The 26,335-nt window shown below is 40.8% G+C and overlaps 1 protein-coding gene across 1 annotated transcript in view; it reads right to left on the bottom strand.

Annotated features, from left to right (window-relative positions):
• Nucleotides 1-26,335, bottom strand: part of SLC9A9 (solute carrier family 9 member A9) — a 558,734-nt gene that overhangs the window by 528,111 nt on the left and 4,288 nt on the right. Inside the window, exon 2 of the mRNA XM_022582689.3 lies at nt 10,246-10,448. Coding sequence (XP_022438397.1) covers nt 10,246-10,448 — 203 coding nt within the window. The remainder of the gene's footprint in view (nt 1-10,245; nt 10,449-26,335) is intronic.

Below are 26,335 nucleotides of genomic sequence, written 5' to 3'. Positions count from 1 at the left end.
CGGAGCACGAACCCGTGTCCCCTGCATCGGCAGGCGGACTCTCAACCACTGCGCCACCAGGGAAGCCCAGGGCTCTTTCTTGCTCTAAATTAGATGATCTCTCTCCAGATGCAGACCCACAGTCATTTCACCCATCCTCTTCCACAAATCTTCCTTCCCTCCCTTGCCTCTATCCTAGGACTCCCACATTCTCCCAGCCAGACCTGAAGCCTTAGAATCTTAGATTCTTCTTTTCACAGTGTTCCTATAAATCAAGCAGGTTCTGTTGATCCAAAGCGTTGATGAAGCCCTTCTTCCCTTTTCACCTAGATAATCACTTCCTGCAACCTCACCCTCCACTCCTGCCCACATCTTTCTGAACTCAATCCTGCTGCCTATTCAAGCCATATCCACATTTCAAAGCCCTTCTCAAGTTCCACCTCCTCCAGGAAGACTCCCTAACAAGCTCAAGTATCTATGACAACTAATCCGTAAAGCTTCATAATTCTCATTGTCTATATGATACAATTTAGAACTGAATTATATACTAACGTATATTATACATTGGTCTTATCTCCCCAAGGGATGTTAAATAAATGGAAAAAATCCACATATTTTATTAATCCCTGGCATATATTAAGCATTCAAATATTAGTAGCAGCAATGGTAGCACTGGTCTTAGAGGTGCTGCAGTGGTGATGGTGTTGGCAGTGGTATTAGAAGTGGCAGTGGAAGTAGTAGTAGAGGCAGTGACAGCAACATAAAGGGCCTTATGACAGGTACTTTATATACATCATCTCATTTAAACATTAAAACAATCCTACAAAATAGTTCTCATCTCCCCACTTTACAAATAAAAAAGTTGGAGATTAGGAAGTTCAAGGAATTTACTAAGGATAGATGGCAGATCTATCTGGTCCTGAATTTTTTTCCCATTACTCCATGTTACCTCCCTATAAGCCTTCCAATAAATAGGCCCTTTTTTGGAATTCTTTTGCGTCTGACATAAATTAATTGCTCGATTGATATGAATACTTGCATCCAGTGGACAATTATTCCCAGCAACAAATACAGACTATGGGCATTTCATTTTTGCAGACTAACTAGGGTCCCCCAAAATTGGCACTTAAGCAACAAATGTGTGTTAAGATATACTCTGGCCATTTATAAAAATGATCCTTTCCACTTAAAGTTGTCTAATACGGTAAGTGTACCAGTGGATGCCCCTTTCTCCACCAGCAAGGAGCTGGAGGATTTACCCTGGGTACTGAGCTGCCTATTGCCAACTTGGGATGCCACGAGGAACAAATGCTAATTGTGAGTCAATAAGTCACATAGGACTTGCGGGAAGATGGCTGAAGAGTAAGATGTGGAGATCACCTTCCTCCTGACAGATACACCAGAAATACATCTACACGTGGAACAACTCCTACAGAACACCTACTGAACGCTGGCAGAAGACCTCAGACCTCCCAAAAGCCAAGAAACCCCCCACGTACCTCGTTAGGGCAAAAGAAAAAAAATAAGCAGAGACAAAAGGATAGGGACGGGTCCTGCACCAGCGAGAGGGAGCTGTGAAGGAGGAAAAGTGTCCACACACTAGGAAGCCCCTTCGCGGGCGGAGACTGCGGGTGGCGGAGTGGGGGAGCTTCGGTGCCACGGAAGAGAGCACAGCAACAGGGGTGCGGAGGGAAAAGCGGAGAGATTCCAGCGCAGAGGATCAGGGCCGATCGGCACTCACCAGCCGAGAGGCTTGTCTGCTCACCCGCCGGGGCGGGCGGGGCTGGAAGCTGAGGATCTGGCTTCAGTCGGAGCGCCGGGAGAGGACTGGGGTTGGCGGCGTGAACACAGCCTGCAGGGCGTTACTGCACCGCGGCTAGCCGGAAGGGAGTCTGGGGAAAAGCCTGGACCTGCCGAAGAGGCAAGAGACTTTTTCTTCCCTCTTTATTTCCTGGTGCGCGAGGAGAGGGGATTAAGATGGCTGCTTAAAGGAGCTCCAGAGACGGGCGCGAGCCGCGGCTAAAAGTGCGGACCCCAGAGACAGACATGAGACGCTAAGGCTGCTGCTGCCGCCTCCAAGAAGCCTGTGTGCAAACACAGGTCACTATCCACACCCCCCTTCCGGGAAGCCTGTGCAGCCCGCCACTGCCAGGGTCCCGGGATCCAGGGACAACTCCCCGCGGAAGAACGCACGGCGCGCCTCAGGCTGGTGCAACGTCACGCCAGCCTCTGCCGCCGCAGGCCCGCCCCGCACTCCGTGACCCTCCCTACCCCCGGCCTGAGTGAGCCAGAGCCTCCAAAGCAGCGGCTCATTTAACCCCGTCCTGTCTGAGGAAAGAACAGACGCCCTCCGGCGACCTACACGCACAGGCGGGGCCAAATCCAAAGCTGAGCCCCTGGGAGCTGTGAGAACAAAGAAGAGAAAGGGAAATCTCTCCCAGCAGCCTCAGAAGCAGCGGATTAAAGCTCCACAATCAACTTGATGTACCTGCATCTGAGGAATACATGAACAGACAACGAATCATCCCAAATTAAGGAGCCGTGTGGATGAAAGGCTCTTGGTGCTGCAGCCAGGAGTTAGTGCTGTGCCTCTGAGGTGGGAGAGCCAACTTCAGGACACTGGTCCACAAGAGGCCTCCCAGCTGCACATAATATCAAACGGCGAAAATCTCCCAAGATCTCCATCTCAATGCCAGCATCCAGCTTCACTCAACGACCAGCAAGCTACAGTGCTGGAAATCCTATGCCAAAGAGCTAGCAAGACAGGAACACAACCTCACCCATTAGCAGAGAGGCTGCCCCAAATCATAATAAGTCTACAGACACGCCAAAACACACCACCAGACGTGGACCTGCCCACCAGAAAGACAAGATCCAGCCTCATCCACCAGAACACAGGCACTAGTACCCTCCACCAGGAAGCCTACACAACCCACTGGACCAACCTTAGCCACTGGGGACAGACACTAAAAACAACAGGAACTACAAACCTTCAGCCTGCAAAAAGGAGACCCCAAACACAGTAAGATAAGCAAAATGAAAAGACAGAAAAACACACAGAAGATGAAGGAGCAAGATAAAAACCCACCAGACCTAACAAATGAAGAGGAAATAGGCAGTCTACCTAAAAAAGAATTCAGAATAATGATAGTAAAGATGATCCAAAATATTGGAAATAGAATAGACAAAATGCAAGAAACAGTTAACAAGGACCTAGAAGAACTAAAGATGAAACAAACAATGATGAACAACACAATAAATGAAATGAAAAATACTCTAGATGGGATCAATAGCAGAATAACTGAGGCAGAAGAACAGATAAGTGACCTGGAAGATAAAATAGTGGAAATAACTAATGCAGAGAAGAATAAAGAAAAAAGAATGAAAAGAACTGAGGACAGTCTCAGAGACCTCTGGGACAACATTAAATGCACCAACATTCGAATTATAGGGGTTCCAGAAGAAGAAGAGAAAAAGGAAGGAACTGAGAAAATATTTGAAGAGATTATAGTTGAAAACTTCCCTAATATGGGAAAAGAAATAGTTAATCAAGTCCAGGAAGCACAGAGAGTCCCATACAGGATAAATCCAAGGAGAAACATGCCAAGACACATATTAATCAAACTGTCAAAAATTAAATACAAAGAAAGCATATTAAAAGCAGCAAGGGAAAAACAACAAATAACACACAAGGGAATCCCCATAAGGTTAACAGCTGATCTTTCAGCAGAAACTCTGCAAGCCAGAAGGGAGTGGCAGGACATATTGAAAGTGTTGAAGGAGAAAAACCTGCAACCAAGATTACTCTACCCAGCAAGGATCTCATTCAGATTTGATGGAGAAATTAAAACCTTTACAGACAAGCAAAAGCTGGGAGAGTTCAGCACCGCCAAACCAGCTCTACAACAACTGCTAAAGGAACTTCTCTAGGCAAGAAACACAAAAGAAGGAAAAGACCTACAATAACGAACCCAAAACAATTAAGAAAATGGGAATGGGAACATACATATCGATAATTACCTTAAATGTAAATGGACTAAATGCTCCCACCAAAAGACACAGATTGGCTGAATGGATACAAAAACAAGACGCATATATTTGCTGTCTACAAGAGACCCACTTCAGACCTAGAGACACATACAGACTGAAAGTAAGGGGATGGAAAAAGGCATTTCATGCAAATGGAAACCAAAAGAAAGCTGGAGTAGCAATTCTCATATCAGACAAAATAGACTTTAAAATAAAGAGTATTAGAAGAGACAAAGAAGGACACTACATAATGATCAACGGATCAATCCAAGAAGAAGATATAACAATTGTAAATATTTATGCACCCAACATAGGAGCACCTCAATACATAAGGCAAATACTAACAGCCATAAAAGGGAAAATCAACAGTAACACATTCATAGTAGGGGACTTTAACACCCCACTTTCACCAATGGACAGATCATCCAAAATGAAAATAAATAAGGAAACACAAGCTTTAAATGATACATTAAACAAGATGGACTTAATTGATATTTATAGGACACTCCATCCAAAAACAACAGAATACACATTTTCCTCAAGTGCTCATGGAACATTCTCCAGGATAGATCATATCTTGGGTCACAAATCAAGCCTTGGCAAATTTAAGAAAATTGAAATTGTATCAAGTATCTTTTCCGACCACAATGCTATGAGACTAGATATCAATTACAGGAAAAGATCTATAAAAAATACAAACACATGGAGGCTAAACAATACACTACTTAATAACGAAGTGATCACTGAAGAAATCAAAGAGGAAATCAAAAAATAACTAGAAACAAATGACAATGGAGACACGACGACTCAAAATCTATGGGATGCAGCAAAAGCAGTTCTAAGAGGGAAGTTTATAGCAATACAATCCTACCTTAAGAAACAGGAAACATCTCGAATAAACAACCTAACCTTGCACCTAAAGCAATTAGAGAAAGAAGAACAAAAAAACCCCAAAGTTAGCAGAAGGAAAGAAATCATAAAGATCAGATCAGAAATAAATGAAAAAGAAATGAAGGAAACAATAGCAAAGATCAATAAAAGTAAAAGCTGGTTCTTTGAAAGGATAAACAAAATTGATAAACCATTATGCAGACTCATCAAGAAAAAAAGGGAGAAGACTGAAATCAATAGAATTAGAAATGAAAAAGGAGAAGTAACAACTGACACTGCAGAAATACCAAAGATCATGAGAGATTGCTACAAGCAACTCTATGCCAATAAAATGGACAACCTGGAAGAAATGGACAAATTCTTAGAAAGGCACAACCTGCCAAGACTGAATCAGGAAGAAATAGAAAATATGAACAGACCAATTGCAAGCACTGAAGTTGAAACTGTGATTAAAAATCTTCCAACAAGCAAAAGCCCAGGACCAGATGGCTTCACAGGCGAATTCTATCAAACATTCAGAGAAGAGCTATCACCTATCCTTCTCAAACTCTTCCAAAATATAGCAGCCGGAGGAACACTCCCCAACTCATTCTACGAGGCCACCATCACCCTGATACCAAAACCAGACAAGGATGTCTCAAAGAAAGAAAACTACAGGCCAATATCACTGATGAACATAGATGCAAAAATCCTCAACAAAATACTAGCAAACAGAATCCAACAGCACATTAAACGGATCATACACCATGATCAAGCGGGGTTTATTCCAGGAATGCAAGGATTCTTCAATATACGCAATGTGATACACCATATTAACAAATTGAAGGAGAAAAACCATATGATCATCTCAATAGATGCAGAGAAAGCTTTTGACAAAATTCAACACCCATTTATGATAAAAACCCTGCAGAAAGTAGGCATAGAGGGAACTTTCCTCAACATAATAAAGGCCATATATGACAAACCCACAGCCAACATTATCCTCAATGGTGAAAAACTGAAAGCATTTCCACTAAGATCAGGAACAAGACAAGGTTGCCCACTCTCACCACTATTATTCAACATAGTTTTGGCAGTTTTAGTGACAGCAATCAGAGAAGAAAAGGAAATAAAAGGAATCCAAATCGGAAAAGAAGAAGTAAAGCTGTCACTGTTTGCAGATGACATGATACTATACATAGAGAATCCTAAAGATGCTACCAGAAAACTACTAGAGCTAATCAATGAATTTGGTAAAGTAGCAGGATACAAAATTAATGCACAGAAATCTCTGGCATTCCTATACACTAAGGTTGAAAAATCTGAAAGTGAAATTAAGAAAACACTCCCACTTACCATTGCAACAAAAAGAATAAAATACCTAGGAATAAACCTACCTAAGGAGACAAAAGACCTGTATGCAGAAAATTATAAGACACTGATGAAAGAAATTAAAGATGATACAAATAGATGGAGAGATATACCATGATCTTGGATGGGAAGAATCAACATTGTGAAAATGACTCTACTACCCAAAGCAATCTACAGATTCAATGCAATCCCTATTAAACTACCTCTGGCATTTTTCACAGAACTAGAACAAAAAATTTCACAATTTGTATGGAAACACAAAAGACCCCGAATAGCCAAAGCGATCTTGAGAACGAAAAACGGAGCTGGAGGAATCAGGCTCCCTGACTTCAGACTATACTACAAAGCTACAGTAATCAAGACAGTATGGTACTGGCACAAAAACAGAAATATAGATCAATGGAACAGGATAGAAAGCCCAGAGATAAACCCACGCACATAAGGTCACCTTATCTTTGATAAAGGAGGCAGGAATGTGCGGTGGAGAAAGGACAGCCTCTTCAATAAGTGGTGCTGGGAAAACTGGACAGCTACATGTAAAAGTATGAGGTTAGCTCACTCCCTAACACCATACACAAAAATAAGCTCAAAATGGATTAAAGACCTAAATGTAAGGCCAGAAACTATCAAACTCTTAGAGGAAAACATAGGCAGGACACTCTATGACATAAATCACAGCAAGGTCTTTTCTGACCCACCTCCTAGAGAAATGGAAATAAAAACAAAAATAAACAAATGGGACCTAATGAAACTTCAAAGCTTTTGCGCAGCAAAGGAAACCATAAACAAGACCAAAAGACAACCCTCAGAATGGGAGAAAATATTTGCAAATGAAGCAACTGACAAAGGATTAATCTCCAAAATTTATAAGCAGCTCATGCAGCTTAATAACAAAAAAACAAACAACCCAATCCAAAAATTGGCAGAAGACCTAAATAGACATTTCTCCAAAGAAGACATACAGACTGCCAACAAACACATGAAAGAATGCTCAACATCACTAATCATTAGAGAAATGCAAATAAAAACTACAATGAAATATCATCTCACACCAGTCAGAATGGCCATCATCAAAAAATCTAGAAACAATAAATGCTGGAGAGGGTGTGGAGAAAAGGGAACCCTCTTACACTGTTGGTGGGAATGTAAATTGATACAGCCACTGTGGAGAACAGTATGAAGGTTCCTTAAAATACTACAAATAGAACTACCATATGACCCAGCAATCCCACTACTGGGCATATACCCTGTGAAAACCATAATTCAAAAAGAGTCATGTACCAAAATGTTCATTGCAGCTCTATTTACAGTAGCCCAGAGATGGAAACAACCTAAGTGTCCATCATCGGATGAATGGATAAAGAAGATGTGGCACATATATACAATGGAATATTACTCAGCCATAAAAAGAAACGAAATTGAGCTATTTGTAATGAGGTGGATAGACCTAGAGTCTGTCATACAGAGTGAAGTAAGTCAGAAAGAGAGAGACAAATACCGTATGCTAACACATATATATGGAATTTAAGAAAAAAAAATGTCATGAAAAACCTAGGGGTGAAACAGGAATAAAGACACAGACTTACTAGAGAATGGACTTGAGGCTATGGGGAGGGGGGAAGGGTAAACTGTGACAAAGCGAGAGAGAGGCATGGACATATATACACTACCAAATGTAAGGTAGATAGCTAGTGGGAAGCAGCCGCATAGCACAGGGAGATCAGCTCGGTGCTTTGTGACCGCCTGGAGGGGTGGGATAGGGAGGGTGGGAGGGAGGGAGACGCAAGAGGGAAGAGATATGGGAACATATGTATATATATAACTGATTCATTTTGTTGTGAAGCTGAAAGTAACATACCATTGTAAAGCAATTATACTCCAATAAAGATTTTTAAAAAAGTTAAAAAAAAATAAGTCACGCAATTTAGAAGTTAGTCTATAAAATACTTGAGCATTCAAGGTCATTGAAACACTTCATGTGCAGAACTCATAATCCACCCAATGAAAAGATCAAGAAGGCCCCAGAAACTTAGACATTTTCTCCATCTCTTGCCTTAATTTTTCAAAAGAAAACACTGGAGTTTGGCTGCTGATAAAAAAAATCAATAGGTGAACAGCACAGTAACAAAATTTCTGATCAGGTGTTTGTAGGCTATCCTGTTAGAGAACAATTTGCTATAAAAAAACCAGAGATAATTATCAGCATCTTTGGGACGGGGGGTGGTGGTGGTCAACCTGTTTGGAGAAATAGTGCTGCTTAGAAATGCAGATAAAATAGGTAAGAGAATGAGGAGGGAAATAATTTATGTTCCGATACTAAGCAAAGTAAAACTGAAGACGGTGTTTAAATTATGCCGCTAACAAGGTCACTTTAAAAAATTATTTCAAGATAGATAGTTTTCTATTATTCATGTAAATAGAAAGAATATCATGGAAGAGATCATCCAAAATAGCAGATCTAGAAGTTGCTCCTATTTACTTCAGAAATACATGATTTAATTTGCTTTTTTGTGCTTCACTTCACTTTACTAAGTCTGATTTAGGCTAGTATTATAATCAGTTTGACTTTCCTGAGCCCTCACCAAGTGCTAGGAGGAAGTTAATCTAGAATGTGCTAGTGGAAGATAATGTGAAAAAAAAAACACTAGAAATTACTCATCTTGAATGAAGAAAAATCCAGATCATGTATCTCCCCTCCTGTCTCAAATCTCTTGAAATGGAAAAAAAATGTGTATTTTAAAAGAAAACTAAATTTATATGGGATAAAATTGATAAAGTGCACTTCCATAATAGCAAGGAAGTTCTCGGCTCTGACACAAAACGATCTAGAATAAATCTCATAAGATCCTGATTCTTAGCACGTACTTGTGTTGTTAAACACAAATTCACTTATTCCAAAGACTGATCCACACACAAGACACCACAGAAGGTAACCTCACCTGTTTTCTGACCCAGAGTCCTGAGAGTAGAAGAAAGTTTCCCTCCTAATAACTGAAGCAATTCACGCATTTGCAATAATAAAAACATTTTTAAAATATGAGTAACTTCACAATTCTTTTTTCAATTTAAGATTCCCTAACTAAACTGATGGAGTCAAGATCTCTTGAGATTGACTGTGTGTCAGTGTATTTATAAACAGCCAAGTGGCCAATGTTTTGTGTTGGCAGCTAAAAGTCAGCCATTCTAGATCAAGGCTTGCAAGTGAAAATTTTTTTATTCTCCTCCATTTTCCTTTTGATTTAAGGGATATTTAAACTGCATAGCCAGCTGGTAATACATACAACAACACTTAAAACACACATGTGGGACTTCCCTGGTAGTGCAGCGGTTAAGAATCCTCCTGCCAATGCAGGGGACACAGGTTCCATCCTTGGTCTGGAAGATCCCACATGCCGTGGAGCAACTAAGCCCGTGCGCCACAACTACTGAGCTTGTGCTTGAGAGCCCGCGAGCCACAACGACTAAGCCCAACTACTGAGCCCAAGCACCGCAGCTACTAAGCCCGTGTGCCACAACTGTTGAAGCCTGCGTGCCTAGAGCCCGTGCTTTGCAACAAGAGAAGCCACTGCAAGGAGAAGCCCGCGCACCACAACAAAGAGTAGCCCCTGCTCACCGCAACTAGAGGAAGTCCATGTGCAGCAACCAACGCAACCAAAAATTAAAAAAAAAAAAAACATGTGAAAACTTGAATCAAGTAACATGAAAGGCGGAGTCAGCTTAATTACTATTATCTTTTTACCTAATGTAACTGTGGCTTACAAAACAGTTATAATAAAAAGCATTATTTTTCCAACTTCTAGAAAAAAAATACAGACAACTGAGCTTAAAATCAGGGTATATCAAGGCATTAACCACTTAGCTAAATCACCCCATTAGTGTGGTGTTGAAAAAGGGCATATGTATGTGTATGGATGCGTTACTTATGGTGGCTCATATATGACGCAATTATTTATACTGGAAAACAAAAATATGTGACCAGAGAGGGAGGATCCTTACCTTTTCAAGTATAGCGTTGCCTTGATGAGGACTGATGTTCTGCCGGCTTATTTCTCTCTTGTATTTATATTCATAAACTTGGTCAGTGATATTAATCAGCAGAGTTGAAGGGCTGAAGACCAGTTTTCCACAATCATACACAGTTCCACTTTCAATATCAGTTGGTGCTGTAGCGTATCGTAAAATTAATCCCATTACAAGGCCTAAAATAAAGAATAAATAATTGCACTGGAGAAATGTAATCTAAAATGTTCACTACTAGATGCTTTCAAATATATGATTTGTAACTTGTATAGGTGGCAGGAGAAAGGGTCATTGCCTGGTTTAGAAAATTGTTCACTCTTCCATAGATACCAGCTCAACAGACTGTATTGTTAAAATATTTGCGATGGACACTGTTAATACTTCTCCTTTTTTCCTTCCTAATGGACCCACAGATTTTGGAGAGAAGAGCTACCCACCTCTTCTATCCATCCAAGTGCTCAAGAAAACCTTGGCTCCATGAGAGATACTGTAATCGAATCAGTCAGGAGATGGAATTCCCCTGGAGAAAGTTTCTGGTCCACAGATCAGCACATATCTGAGACAGCCCCATCAGACTAAAAGGTTGCACTTATATACTGTGGTTAGGGGACAAGTGTTCTTATTCTCTCCCTCAGGATATGATCAATATGTTTCTCTACTTTTTGCTGGCAGGTATCTTGTGACCTTGAGGGGATATAGTCCAAGGACACAGTCAATATACTGAGGATGGCTGGACTGAGATATAGACAGAACCCAGGTCCTGGATGCCTTCACTGAGCCCTGGATCAACCTATCCTGGAGCTACCCTAATTCTAGACTTCCCGTTATGTGACATAATACATTTTCTAATTTTTCAAACAATGTAAAATCAAGTTTCTGCTTACCTGCAGCCAGACGCATTCTAATGATACAATATTCCCTTAGCAAAGAGTTGAACTCAAGTGACAATCCTTGACTTTTGAGTTTACAGACTCTGTTAGGATGCTCATGGTAATCTGATAAATGTGAACTCTCTTAATATTGTGGATTTATTAACAAAATCACAAAGAAACTTTAGAGGTCCACACATTCCTCAATTTAAACTTAGGATTGATGTATTTGTTTTAGGATAAATCCACAGTTCACTCATTAAAACATCAAAGTTTGGAGGTTTTACCACTCTTTTGTAAATCTAGTCATCTAATGGCCTTTCATTTATTCAATAAAACATTTGTTGGGTGCATATTTTGTTTCAGACATTTATAGACTTAAAATAAAAATACAGTCCCAGTCCTACAGGAGCTGAAGTTTGTAAAATGAAGATCCATAAGCAAACAATTATAATACAACGTGACGTGTGCTATGACAGCTGGTAAGTACCCCATGTTATACGAGTATAAAGAGGAGACACTCCAAAGCTCTGTGAATGATGCAAAGCTTTAGATGAATCTTAAAAGGTCACATAAGATTTGTCCAGATGACCTGAATCAGGGAATGAGTTGGGATCCAGGCTGCACATGTGGGTGGCAGCACGTGAGTAACGGCAGAGACAAATAAATGTTCCCTAGGATTTTTGTTTGCCAATGTGTAGAACAGTTGTCAGGAAGTGGCTGCTTGGCCAGAGATTGTGTTTCCAGCTCTCTGGCATTTGGTTGGGTTCTCACCGATGGAATATAAGCAAAACTGATGTGTGCCACAGCACTGAAGAAGTAGGTGAGTTTTCTCCCTTCTCTTTCCCCATTTATCATATGGATGGGGCAGAAACAAAGGCCCTATAGGTATAGGTAGACAGAGTCACCACATTGAAGAAATCTGCGTCCCTGAGACACCAGGTGGGAGAAAGCCATCCGCCAACCAGGAAAACCTGCACTGGACTGTTACTTGAGTGAAAAGTTAACTTCACTTGTGTAGTCACTGAAATGTGAGTGGTTCTGTGTTAACAGTCACTAGGATAACCTAATAATATAATGTAGAAATACAGAGGAATTTAAGAAATCTGATGGATTTAGGGAATCAGCAGTGGAGTAAGAAGAGAATAGGTGGAGAGAGACAGAGACAGAGACAAAGAGAGAGAAAAACTCTAGACCACAGGGGCCAGGTCATAAAGAGACTCCTCTGTCATGCTAAGAAGTTTTTATTTTTAACCCAATGGTAATATAGAACTATTGAAAGATTTTAGGCAGGACAGTAAAACAGTCAGGTTTTCATATAAGATCTATCACTTTGGCAGTAATGTAGAGAACTAGAGTAATAGGTGAGAATGAAAGCAGATTTCTGTCAAAAATATTTTTACCTTACTTGTTCCTGCTTCAGTATTTGGCCCACTCCCCCATAATAGTGAGAAATATTTTATCTTAACCTTTGCCAGCAAGAAAAAATAAGTGATGGGTATGTAACCACCATGAGCACTTGACCCATCATAGAACAGTGGGCAGCCTTCCATGTGCAGTGTCAAATGACTACAATAAAACAAGTCAGGAAAGAGAAGGGAAGACGCACCACATACACTGCACATGGTTTAGGGTGCCTGTGTAAGAACATCACTTTTCCAACACTCTAGTGGAATCCTAGGAAGGACTCGTTTTCTAAAAGTTACTTGGCAATTACCATGGATGATACTATGACCTCTGCTTTCTGCTAAGTGGAATATAAAGAAGGGAAACAAGGTACTACATGCATAGGGCCTGAATGGAGAGAACCTGTATTGGTAATATCTGAAATTCCCAAAGGGTGAGCCGTGAGCCGCTTATTTTTGCAATATGCTTTCAGTGCGGTAGCAAGAAGTAAACATGTAGTGTCCACCATTTTTTCTCAAGCAGGGGAAACAAGTATTTGTCATAATAACAAGTGCTTAGTACCTGGGTTTCTGTGGTTAAATTCATACAATGCCTCAAAAGCTAAATGGCCGTGCCTGGCCCTCTGTACCATCTCTGGTTCCAGCCTTCGAGAAGCGGCACACTTGAGTAAGTGGAGTAAGCTCCTCGCTGCCAGAGGTGACTAGATGTAATAGCCATGAAAATGCACCTTGCAGATAGATCTCCCACTATGAGGAGTGTGTAGTCTGACCAATGGTCTGGAATTCATGACTGCAGTCATGCTGAACCCAGCCAATGACTGATTGCAGCAGGGGCACTAAGACAGGGATATGGGACCCCTCTGAAGGGTCACCATGGCTCAGAGACTCCACATCAGCTTTGCCCAACCTTTCTTAGAACTGCACCGCAGCCTATACCTTTTCCTACGCAGCCTCCCCTCCTTCCCTCTCTCCACAGGGGTTGGTTGGGCTGCTCCAAGACCTGATAGCTGGCCCAGCATCCGCAGTCTCCCTCCCCATTTTTCCTCAAAGGAATTTTCCCCCAATAAACATTTTGCACAGCTAATCTCTCTCCAGCATCTGCTTCTTGGAGGACCCAAATTAACACACTAGACAGAAGGCCCTGGCCCTCCTTCTCCCCAGTCCCAAGAGTTGAGAGGAATCAACATCTTGGCACAGTACAAGGGCCAGTGGGGAAGCTACAGCCTCACCATGCACTCGGTTAACAAATGCACCCACCCATTTGAGTGCAGTAGCAGCAACGAGAAAATCTTTAATGTTGGAGGCCAGACACCTACTCATAGAGCCTCATAATGCTTTTGACAGCCACTCAGAGCTTTAGCTGTATGCTGACACAAACACAGAATGTTGAGTTAACACACTCCAGCCCAGTATTGCGGGACAGCAGGTGACAGATAAAGTAGGATTGCTAGTAGGAAGAAAATGCTAATGAAAAGGGGTTATTTTTATACCCCCACAAAGATGCAGGGTAAACAGAGCATCAACCACTTGTGCACAGAAGAAGAAAAGAGGGGACTGTCTACTATGACTTATGGACACAAACCAGTACTCTCTTTGGTAAGCCATGAACCAGAACCCTACCTGCCCGAGGAGAAAAGGAGGCAGCCTGTCCCAGCAAAGCAATACCACAAACACATGTGTGCATAGCCCTGACCCCAGGTTGTATCCTCACAAGCATGACACTTTGCTGAGCTCTGTCACTTGTCCGGCTGGTGGCATTACCTTCTCCAAGCAGAAACTCTAGCCCAGATGCATCCCCTGGGTCTACAAGATTGAGCATCTGGGCAACCAGGGTGACAGCAGTGGGAACTTGCTTTCTAGTGAACGCTGACCTTGCCCCAGAAGCACACAAACCCCCAAGACAGATCTTGGACAACAGACCTCATCCCTAAGGTCCTCACAATCCTACAAAGTCCATCTCAAGTCCCAGCTGGGGGACCTGTGCTCTGATGCAGCCTGTACTCACTAAGTTCCCTAACCTTTGAGTACTTATAGTTTGCACCACACCCTTTTTGGCCCCATTTTATATAAAGATATATATTGTTCAGCACTGCTCTGTAGAGTCTGGCTTTGTCACCCCCATTGGATAATGAGACTGTTTAGGGCAGAAGCTGTGCTATTCTTCATCTCTTTTTTCTCTAGAAAAGCCAAACACTTTAGGCAGTTATAACCCAACTTTCTCCAAGTCCACAAACTCCCTTGGATTCAAGAAGAAAAGGATCCTCTGAGTTTATGTAGTTAGTCAGTGACCGACATTTTAAAATGTCACATGTAAGGAGCATCACACCAAATGTTGCGATGTTCCTGTCCTTACAGAGCTTGCAATATAACTCTCATAGCGGATGCCTGACATACAGTTGACATGGTGATGTCTGTGGGAGAGGAAAGGAGGGACGCAGGAAGGAAGGAGGAAAGAGCCTCACGAGCACTCAAATGCTAAACATTTAGAAATATGAGCCTCCTCTTTCTGGACTGGCTCTCCATTCTCCACTTTGAAAATATGAGAAAACCCCACTCCCTTCCTCCCTCCTTCTGCTTTCATGCTACAGACATGGAAGGCGTTGCTCTAGGACTTGTGGGAATTATAAAAATGAATAAAATATGGCCCTGATCATAAAATATTTTAATCCTACCAGGCCTCTTCCTTCTGCCCAAGCCTATGATCCTGATTTCCAGTGAGAATAAGGTACGAGGGTTTCCTAAGTGTCTTCTTATATTAAGCCTGCATTTCATAACCAGTTCCCCTGCATCTTATTTAGTCATTCTACATGATGCTGAAATGTTATCCTTAAGAGAATTTTCTCAGAGGAATATAGATGGGGATTTACTTTTATATATAATGATCATATTTATATATAATGAAATGGATAACAGGATGGCTTTTAAAACACAACATGTTGAAATCTCTTTGGCTATGTTCAGACCAATGATTGTGTGCACACACTATCACGCACACTGCCACACTGCATGGCACACTCCAGCGGGCTACTTTCAGATTCTCTTCCCGTAGGAGTCACACAAAGCAACAAGCCCAACTATACACATGCACCAGACTATCACACAGGTATGTTCAAATGCCACGTGACATTGGAGAGAATTTAGGAGCCTCAAGAAAATGTAGTTAATACATGAAGATTGAAGAACTGAGTTTTGTAGTTCTTTCACTCTCTATGCACGGAGTGGCTACCAAGAATGATCTAAATAAATGAGGTGTTGTCTCTTACTGGAAAAACAAGATAAATCCTTAAACTACGTAATATGATATCTCAGCTTAATAAAGGGTATCAGACACTGCTGATTGGCAACTCAGCATCTATCCCCTCTTTTTCCCAACAAAACCCTGATTTCTTCGGCTAACCATCCCTCCCCACATGTGCTCAGGGTAAGGTGACCTCTCTCTCAGTTCCAAGGATGTTTCTATTCCCCTTGCTGATAATTGGTACTAGAAGGCATGTAACTCTATTCTTGTCAATAAAATGTGAAGAGAAGCTTGCTAGGAGGCTTCTTAGAAAAGTTTTGACATCCTAAAAGAGGGGCCGAGGAGAGATGAGCTCTCTTCTTCCTCAGGCTATTATTGTGCCTGGTCAGGACACCAGGAACTGCCATGCCCACCTCGCTCCCAGCCTGGCATTGAAGTCAGCACTGGGAATGGCAGAGCGGAGAAAAGGAAAAAAAACCCCGCGTCCTTGAAAACAACGGCAGTTGCTGAATCAGCCAGCCCTGAAGACTACTCTTCTCTGGACTTCTAGTTATGGGAGATAATAAATTGCCATATTGCTTAAGTCTGTCTGAGTCAGGGTTCCTGTGACTAGCAGTTGAACACATCCTAACAGATACCGTTTTTTTTTTTAACAAGTGAATGTACAAAGTCCCAAAGAACCCTAAAGGAGAGATCAACTAACTCCACCCCCTAAAGTGTTAAGGAAGGCTTCGCAGAGGAGCTTCTTAAGGATGCACTGGATTTGCAAGGGAGAGAAGAGGGCATGGACTTTATAGGGAGAAGCACATGGAAATCAATAAGTGGGGTGCTAATCAGGAACATCGAGCAGTTTGGGTGGCCCACTAGGGCACCTGAGATCAAGGACCCCAGTGCAGCTGAGAGAAAGAGGGTGTTCAAGAGGGAGAGACAGTTGCCAAGAAGATCCTGAGGAAGAACAGAGTGAGCTCCTTTTGAAGAGGCAGATTTGTTCTGTTTCGGGGCAGAGGAAAGAGCGTTTGGAGAAAATTATCCGAAGAGAGAAAAGAGAATTGAGAAACAGTGGGAACATGGAGAGGAAGTTAACATCAGAAGTAGTGTCTATTTATGTGAAAAAGAATTTAACAAAGGAATTTGAGAAGAGGAATTTCAAGATGACAGGAATAAAATAAAGCCAAGGAAGAGCATTCTTTACCACTCTTAAGACTTTTTATAGTGGGAGACTCTTTAAGGCAGGGAATCTAAGATGTTATTTCAGTCACTCAGATTAAAAAATATGAACTAGGGATCCAAATGTGGAAATGAAGAAGGAAAAGGAAAGGGTGTGATAAATATTCGAAGGAAGCCAAATAGGTGGACACCATTTAACTGTAAGATAGCATTCACAAATATTAGATATTACGTGTTATCACTACAATTTTTTTTTGCTTTAGAGTGTTTTTTTTTTTTTACAACTTTATTGGAGTATAATTGCTTTACAATGGTGTGTTGGTTTCTGCTTTATAACAAAGTGAATCAGTTATACATATACGTATGTTCCCATATCTCTTCCCTCTTGCGTCTCCCTCCCTCCCACCCTCCCTATCCCACCCCTCTAGGTGGTCACAAAGCACCGAGCTGATCTCCCTGTGCTATGCGGCTGCTTCCCACTAGCTATCTATTTTATGTTTGGTAGTGTATATATGTCCATGCCTCTCTCTCGCTTTGTCACAGCTTACCTTTCCCCCTCCCCATATCCTCAACTCCATTCTCTAGTAGGTCTGTGTCTTTATTCCTGTCTTACCCCTAGGTTCTTCATGACATTTTTTTTTCTTAGAAAGAGAAAGACAAATACCGTATGCTAACACATATATATTGCTACAATTTTTAACTGTTTACTTGATATTTATCCACCTCTACCATCTTATCAAAGCCTTTGTCAGAACACTGATTTAGAGGGATGATATGGGTTTGAGTTTCAAATGCTAAATGCATTCCCTAACATTTTCCTTTAGCAGTTTAGTTTTACACTGAGATTAGTCAGGGATAGAACCAAAAGTAAAAATACACAGTGCCTTCTGGCTATTTAGAGCTTTTGTTCTCTCTCTGCCCTCCCACCAACCTTCTAAATTCAAAGGACTAAAGGAAGGTGTGGGTGTTGCTAAAAGGGACATAATTTATTGCTTTGTGCTGGCTCACTATCAACTTGCTTTGCTGAAGAAAAAGCACCCCATAACGATTTCAGAACAGGTCTGTCTGGGGCATCTGCCCGTAAGAGTATCCCATGATATTCCAAGGTGGAAAGTGGTCCATGAAGCTGTTCCACCTTGGGATGCTTCATCCATTCAAAGTTCTATCTTCTCACAGGTTAGAGTCATATGCGAAATGACAGAGTCCCAACCATGAGATCTTCCACCATGGTAGGCTGCCCGATATGCACATCCATCCTTGATGCATACCAGACAACACACACATGCACACACCTGTGCATACAACACACACACACACATTTCACAGCACTCCGGGATTCCTAACATATCACTATAGGTAACTTTTCTCTAGAAACTATCTCAGCCACAGCTTATATGTAGCTAATACCCTTCCTTGAAATCATCTTAGGAAGTTTACAAAAGAAATATAGAGATATCTACCTAGATAGATACTGACTAAAACAAAATGATTTCTTTTATAATGTTTACACAGAACAGTCTATTTTTTCTCAAACCAGAGGTGGAAATGTCACAAAGTATTCTAGATAGTGAAAGAGGAAGGGACTCTCCAATACATGGAGATTGTCTCCCAAACTCTGTCTTCATCACAGCTGGGTAATGAAATGAGAACGAAAAAAGATAGGAGAAAAGGAGACAAAACTAGAAACTGCATGTTTCATTTTCCTAGTGGAGTAGTTCTCAGACTTGGGTGCATCAGAAACCTCTGAAAGTTTCATTAAAACACTGCTTTGCTGGACTCCAAGTTTTTGACTTAATAAGGCTGGGTCGGGGGCCACATATATACATTTCTAACAAGTTTTCAGGTGATGCTGATGCTTCTGGAACCCTACTGTGAGAAGCACTGTCTTGTAAGACAGCAGTTTCTACCAATACGACTGCCATCACAGTCATAGAACTCCATCAAAATCCATGTCACCTCAGGTTCATGCACACAGGTTTCATCAAGCTTGGAGAGCCCAGAGGTATAAGTAATTTTATCTTCAGTCCCTTCCAAAAATTTAATTCCATTAAACTAAGATTAGATGAAAGCCTAGTTTTGCACACTCCACATGAATAAGGCATTTGCAGTTCCTTCCCCACCCATTCTGACAATCACAGGCATTTAAAACCAGAATCACTGTGGACTTGCAACACCGCCTTCCCTGATGCTGGGGCAGGTGCTTCCGGGTCAGCCTCATCACTCTCACGGGGACATTTCAACCCAGCTGCTTGGCATGGATGTGCTTTCACAATATTGCTCCCACTGTCTTTCCCATGCTGGGCTTTTGGCTATGGACAGTATAATGTTTCTGAGGCCTCAAGGTAAAAAGAAAACTTAAAGACCCACCTCCCTTTCCCAACCTCTCCTCACTCCTAACTTCCTGGGAGAGTTAAATACCAACAGCAGACTTTGATGAGAGGACAACTGTGGCCAGAATTTGAGAGCACTAGCTTCCAAAAATGGTGTTTCTCCCAATTATTGTGGGCAGCCTTGGCCATAGTTGTAAATTTTCTGTTTGTTTCCTTATATACAAACTGAAGATCCTCAGAGCTTTTCTGCATGGATATGGTGATGATTAGCCATGAGGGTTAGTATGTAGTTAGATATTTCAATCTCTGTCTTTCTTTTATAAACTTTCTAAAGTACTATCACCTGGCACAAAATAGACATTTATTAAGTAACGGCAACACTTCTAGGGCTAAATGTGTGATACAGGTGAAAGAATATGGGTTTTATGATCGTGGGTTTGAAGTTCAGCCCTGGTGGTTACCAGCAAGTCACTTTATGTCTCTGAGTGTTGGTTTCATCATCTGTAACATAAAAATGACAATACCTCCCCCGTGCAACACACACATGCACACACAAACACACCCATGTTTGTGATACCCAGTGGCCTTATGGAGCCAAACTGCCAAGGTATGAGTCCCAGCTTAGGTATCTAGTATGTGTGACCTTAAGCAGGTTACTTAATTTTTGGTGCCTCAGTTTCCCCACATAAAAAATGGTTGTTGGGCTTCCCTGGTGGCACAGTGGTTGAGAGTCCGCCTGCCGATGCAGGGGACACGGGTTCGTGCCCCGGTCCGGGAAGATCCCACATGCTGCAGAGCGGCTGGGCCCGTGAGCCATGGCTGCTGAGCCTGCGCGTCCGGAGCCTGTGCTCCGCAACGGGAGAGGCCACAACAGTGAGAGGCCCACATACCGCAAAAAAAAAAAAAAAAGGTTGTTGTGAGGATTAAATGAGTTAATACATGTAAAGTACTTATGACAGCATAATTCATACTGTAAATGCTATTTGTGTTAGCTATTTTTATTATTGTTACTTGTTATATTGCTATTTTTATTATGTTATTTTGACATAATAAATGTTTAGCAAATATTAGTTTATCATGTTACCACTTGCCTAACCATTTAGACTATATATAATATCTCCATAAACAGTTTAAATCAAAAATCCATTTTATTGATGTGCACACCCATTAGCCTTTAGAGTCTGAGATGGGATCCTTTGAGGCAACACAGTAGTTTGCTCTACGGGCTTCCTCTGTAGCTCCTTAGTGATTCAGAAGCACAGCAGGATACATAGGAGGTTATTTTCTTAAAATCAACTTTTAAAAACCTACACAGAGCTATACATCTTTGATTTTTTCCACTATTTCAAACTTTCTTTGGCTAACACTTTACAGCATGGAAAACCTGGCCCTGATCTCCGAAAGTTTCTTAAAACCAACCTCTTTTTCCCCCAAGAGGGAAAGCAAGTGTAATTCATTAGGCTCTTAACCCTAATTACCTTTCCTGCAGGTCCCTTCAAATTAAATCAGAGCCACTCTGGTTTTCATATGACATGCATCCACAGATCCCCAAATCCACAGCCAGACCTCACTGTTCTGATGGTATAACTTTCTCTCTTTGCCTTTCTAACAGGAATTCAACAGGATTTACTGAGCATTCCATATAAAATCAGAGCAGAACTGGAAGAACTAAGAATGGTAAAATAAAACTAATTAAAATCCCATCTGGGAGAAAGACTCGGATGTCATTATAGGCTGGTAGGGTTCTGGGAAAAAAAGCTATTGGTTTGAGTTGGAGTGGCTGAGAGTTGCCTGATGGCTAATGTCAGTCTTAGCCTGAATTTTGAAGGACTTTTTTTTTTTTTTTTTTTGCGGTATGTGGGCCTCTCACAGCTGCGGCCCCTCCCACCGCGGAGCACAGGCTCCGGACGCCCAGGCCCAGCGGCCACGGGCCACGGCCCACAGGCCCAGCCGCTCTGCGGCACGTGGGACCCTCCTGGACCGGGGCATGAACCCGCACCCCTTGCATCAGCAGGCGTACTCCCAACCACTGGGCCACCAGGGAAGCCCTTGAAGAACTTTTGAAGCTGGAAGGAAGGTTAGTGAAATCTTCTATTTCATTTCTTCCTCATTTTATAGATAAGAAAATTAGGGCTAGAGATTAAATCGCTTGCCCAAAGTAATGCATCTAGCTACTGAAAAAAAAGAAAATCATAAGGATTTAAAAACCCAAATCCCCAAGAGAGCATCCAATGCTTTCTCCATAAAGCATGCTACATTTGCATAAGTAAAAAGCCTCAGGAGGGCCTTCCAGGCAGGGAGAAGGGTGTGAAGTCAACATCTCCTATGGGCCTGGCAGTCAAGGAGGCAGGGCTGGACTGAAGCAGAGTAAAATGCATCAGTAGGGGAGAGCCACACCATGTCCACCAAGACAATTTTATCCTGAGGAACCTCCAAGCAGTGCTAGGATAAAATTAATGCCTTATGATTTTTTAAGAAAAATAGCTTTTAAAACCTTAGTGCTTGACTATGTAACTATGTTTTCTTTAAATCTTGAAAAACAGGCTGTTGAGTGAACTCAGTTGGCCTTATGAAACCGCTAAATATATTCTTAGAGTTAATATAATATAGTTTAATGAATTCAAAATCTAAACTTTGCGGCTTAAAATTTCCCTTCAGCCCACTAAACAGTGAGCAAGATTTCCCCTTGTATTTGGAGACTGTCCCTTATATTATAAGGCTGTGAAATCAAAGGTAGAATTCTAAGAGATTTAAATTGTTCTGTCCCTAAACTCAGATCCCAACCCTCAAATGCATGGCATTATGAATGTCCTACAAAGTAAGGGAGCCCCCAGTGATGTGTAATGGAATTGTTAATGCTACCAGGGAACAAGGAGCAATTTTTCTTTTATGAACAACGAGCAATGGATACAGGGCCCTAAGTGAGCAGCGCTAAGTGCACCATCTGCTGCCAGTCAATATTTTGACCATTAACAGTCTCTTAAGCTTTTAGTCCAATTTAAGTGAATATCATCATGGCTTATACTTTAAGCCAATTATGGATTCTAATCCTTTGATTTTGAAATAATGAGAGCTGTAGAATGTCATGAGACACAATTACCAACCACTGTTCCTGGCGAAGCAAAAATATTGTTAAAATGCTGCCACTAATTTTTAAAAGCATCCTAGGACCCTTGATACCAAGAAAGATAGATTATTTGTATCTGGAGTATCAGAATTATCTCCAAGGAACTCCAGAGTCAAACCAGACACCACCCATGATTTTTCTTGGCCTCTACAACACTTCATATAATATAAGGTTAACAACTTGGAAATTGTTCCTAACAATAACTATAAATGTTCTGTTTGATCACTTTTCTCCTCACTTTTATTTAATTGCTCATTTCCTAAGACCCTGCTCCCTAAAATTTTTTAATTGGATTTCCCCATATACAGATAAAATGCATCAACATCTAGTGTGTCTTCTAAAGGATAACTGACACATATCGGCAGAATGGTGGCAGAAAGACAAAAGGCTGGCTGGGCTGAAACAGGAAATCCAGGGCCTTAGAAAAATATTTATGGTCCTTGATGCAGAGGAAAATGAAACGTTATACAAATAGTTGACGAGAGTAAGAGCAGTAGTCAGTCTAGTAGGGGAACTGTTAGTCAAATTCACTGATAAGCGCCAGGTACAGGACCAAGCAATTTTAGAAGATGTTTCATTACAAGCATATCTGTCTGTAAGATGGAGATGACTGAAGTACAGTTTACTTTCAAGTGTTCATCTTCTTTAAGATAAAAAAAACTTTTAAAAGTTCAACGTGAACCATAGTTTTGTTTCTTTTCTTCCCCATTGGTTATCACCAGGCCCCTGGCAGAGCTCTCACAAGAGCCATGACTTCCATCCTCTGGTGATGAAGGGGTTTATTTGGTCTTACTCTGAAATTTCATTCTTTTGGACTTTCTGGAAAATAGAATCTATCTGACTAATCTTGAAAGCATAAACAATATGAGGATGCATCTGGATCTCACAGATACATCTTCTCTCTACGACAATCATTGAAAGAATTTATTTATTTTCAAATATCTTCAGCATCTCTTAATAGAGATAGCCCAGCTCGGTGGCTAATTACATGACCTTCATATCTCTAAGTCTTCATTTCCTTACCTCTGAGATGAGGATGCTGGACTTACAATCTCTGACTCCTTCCCAATGTATGAATTTCAAATTCAGTTACAGCTACTGGGAGATTCATTCACTTGGCATCTCCCTTCCCCTTACCATGCTAGTGGGAACCTGCTGTATAGCGCAGGGAGCTCAGCTTGGTGCTCTGTGGTGACCTAGATGAGTGGGTTGGGGGGGGGAGGTGGGAGGGAGGTCCAAGAGGGAGGGGATATATGTATACATATAGCTGATTCACTTCGTTGTACAGCAGAAACTAACACAACATTGTAAATCTACTATACTCCAATAAAACAACAAAAATAAAAGGTTTATCTGAATGTCCCTCTTATTTCTCTGTTGTAGTTTCAGACGATTTTATTACATCACTGACAGAAAGTCCCTAATAAATATTTCAGACATAACATTTAGATCATCCCTGAAGAAGAAATATGAGATGTCACCAGTGCTATCCATATGGACTATTTTCAGAAATTATCAGTGAGAACTCTTTTGAGATGAACATGAACCTTATTAGACCTGTGGATGAGTAAAATCACATGGACGCCGCCATGAGTAGCTATTCAGTTTAGGGGAAGTTCACTTCTTTGAGATTTAGTTTCTTCCTCTGTATAATGAGGTGGCTAGAGAAAATAACCTTTAAGATCTCCTTAAATTCCAACAATTATAACTCTATGCCAATAAAAAAAAACTAAACAACACTAAAATAAAAGTCTTTTCACTGATTTATACAGCTCAAGATAACTCAAGGATACTAAAAATTCTAGTAATGGGATAGTTATACATATATGTGGATGTCTCCATAATTTTTATAATCCTTATACATTGCAGTGTTTCAGAACTTGCTTTCAATAACTCCCATATAAAAAATTTATAAAAGAAGGACAGAAATCAGACAGCTCAACTTAATCCCACACAAACCTTAAGCTTAAACTGACTTAAGAATAGCAATTTAGAGAAATGCTATCTCAACTATTGCTCAATGTGCTAATTTTTTTTCTTCTTTATTGAAGTATAGTCGATTTACAATATTGCATTAGTTTCAGGAGTACAGCAAAGTGATTCGGTTTTACATATATACACACACACACACACACACACACACACACACACACACACATATATATATATAAAACCGAATCTTTTTAAAATTCTTTTCCAGTATAGTTTATTACAAGATATTAAATATAGTTCCCTGTGCTACACAGTAAATGTGCTAATATTTTATGACTTCAACCACAACTTAAAAGTATTTCATGCAGTTTTTAAGGATTAAAAGTTAATCTGGGAATTTTCATGTTAAAAAGTAAAAGTTACATTTATGTGTCGTGAGTACAAAGTATGTCTGAATTTTAATAGGTCACCAAAATTTAATCAAAAGTTTTACAAAACAGTATCTCCATCATAGATAAGTTGAAATTGGTAAATGAGTCATAGTTCAATCAAATTCAGGGCTGTGAAGAAATCTTCCCCTCTAATAAAGGGTCATAATTTTAAAACCAGTGTTGTTTTGCTAAACTATATATAGCCCTTTAATTTAATGCTAAGAATTACATTGTTTCTGGCTTCTCAGATTACATCCTATATCCTCTTTGATTATTTATTAGAAGAGTCAGTAGAAAGCCTGGTCCACTGATGGTGGAGAAGGGCAGTGACTGGCGCCGAGGGCTTTACATCTGCTGGTGTCACTTCCCTTCTGTCTGACTATTTCTCTTTAACCTGATTGTAAGTTTTTCCCCTCAAATGAGAGTTTTGTTATGTTTTTTAAGTCCCTCAATGGAAAGGAACTTAACTGTGCTCTGAATGGACCAGCACATCAGTCTCCTGAAAGAAATTACACTGCTTAGCCTAAAACTTCTGCCTTCTAGCTCAAGTATCTCACAGTGCGATCCAGTTAAGGCCTCCGATTTCTTATGGTCTCAAATCATGACTGTACATTGTTATCATCAGGACATCATATGGTTAGCATATAAAATGTGCACAGATCCTGTTCCCTGAACCTCGGGGGTATAAAAGGCTTTAGGACTTCCAAAATAAGGGAAGTGAAATATAAAAGTATATTCTTTACTATGACTTATAACAATGCCTCAGCTGTTTCCATTGTGTTCAAAGTTCCTATCCATTATCAGGCTAAGAGTGGTAAAGCAAACTATTTCATAGATCAGTTTTAAAACCACCAGTGTCTTACACTTTACTTTAAAAGATGAGAGTACATACTGGATAATCTCTGTCACATTTTATTAAGCTTTCTGAAAGGAATGACATGGTAAGTTGCACAGAAAGAGCAATACCTTGGGAGCTTAAAAGGTTAAATTCTTTTCCACACCTTGTCCCTCCCTCCAAAAAAGAAGATACATAGTAAATCATACTAACTATAAACTAGAAATTATGAAATCAGGCTAAGAAATGAAGAGCACTGCGTAAAGAAACTTGTGTATTATAAGAAAATAAAACATGCTCATATAATTAAAATAGATTTGAACAAAATTACTCCAATAGTAGGGGTGGAATACATACGTTTCTGCAAGTTTTCTTCTTGAAACTAGTTGATGTAAGAGGATTTACTCAATACATGTTTAAGTGATGTTATTTCTAGAACTTTATAAAGCTCATCAGCCCCTCCAGTGAAAGAAGGCTGCTCTCTGTGACTTCCCAATATCTATCATTACAAAAACAAACAGCTAGCCCTGTTTGTCTCCCCACATGACAACGGACCTGCATCTGTCAACAGACTCGCATTATGTGCTGCGTGAGAACATGACTGTGACATTTACTCCTGTGACAAGGCAAATTTTGGCAGCTCATCTGGATAGAGATGAGCATTCATTATGCTGCAGCACCTTTCATCAAGCTAATGACATTTCAATCAGCATGTTTTCTCCAGTTTCGGT

Source organism: Delphinapterus leucas, chromosome 4 (genome assembly GCF_059928025.1).
Source record: "Delphinapterus leucas isolate spDelLeu-1000000601 "Yukka" chromosome 4, BTC_Dleu_Yukka2, whole genome shotgun sequence".
Taxonomy (NCBI): domain Eukaryota; kingdom Metazoa; phylum Chordata; class Mammalia; order Artiodactyla; family Monodontidae; genus Delphinapterus; species Delphinapterus leucas.
Note: the sequence above shows the minus strand (reverse complement) of the source record. Positions and strands in the feature narration are given on the sequence as shown.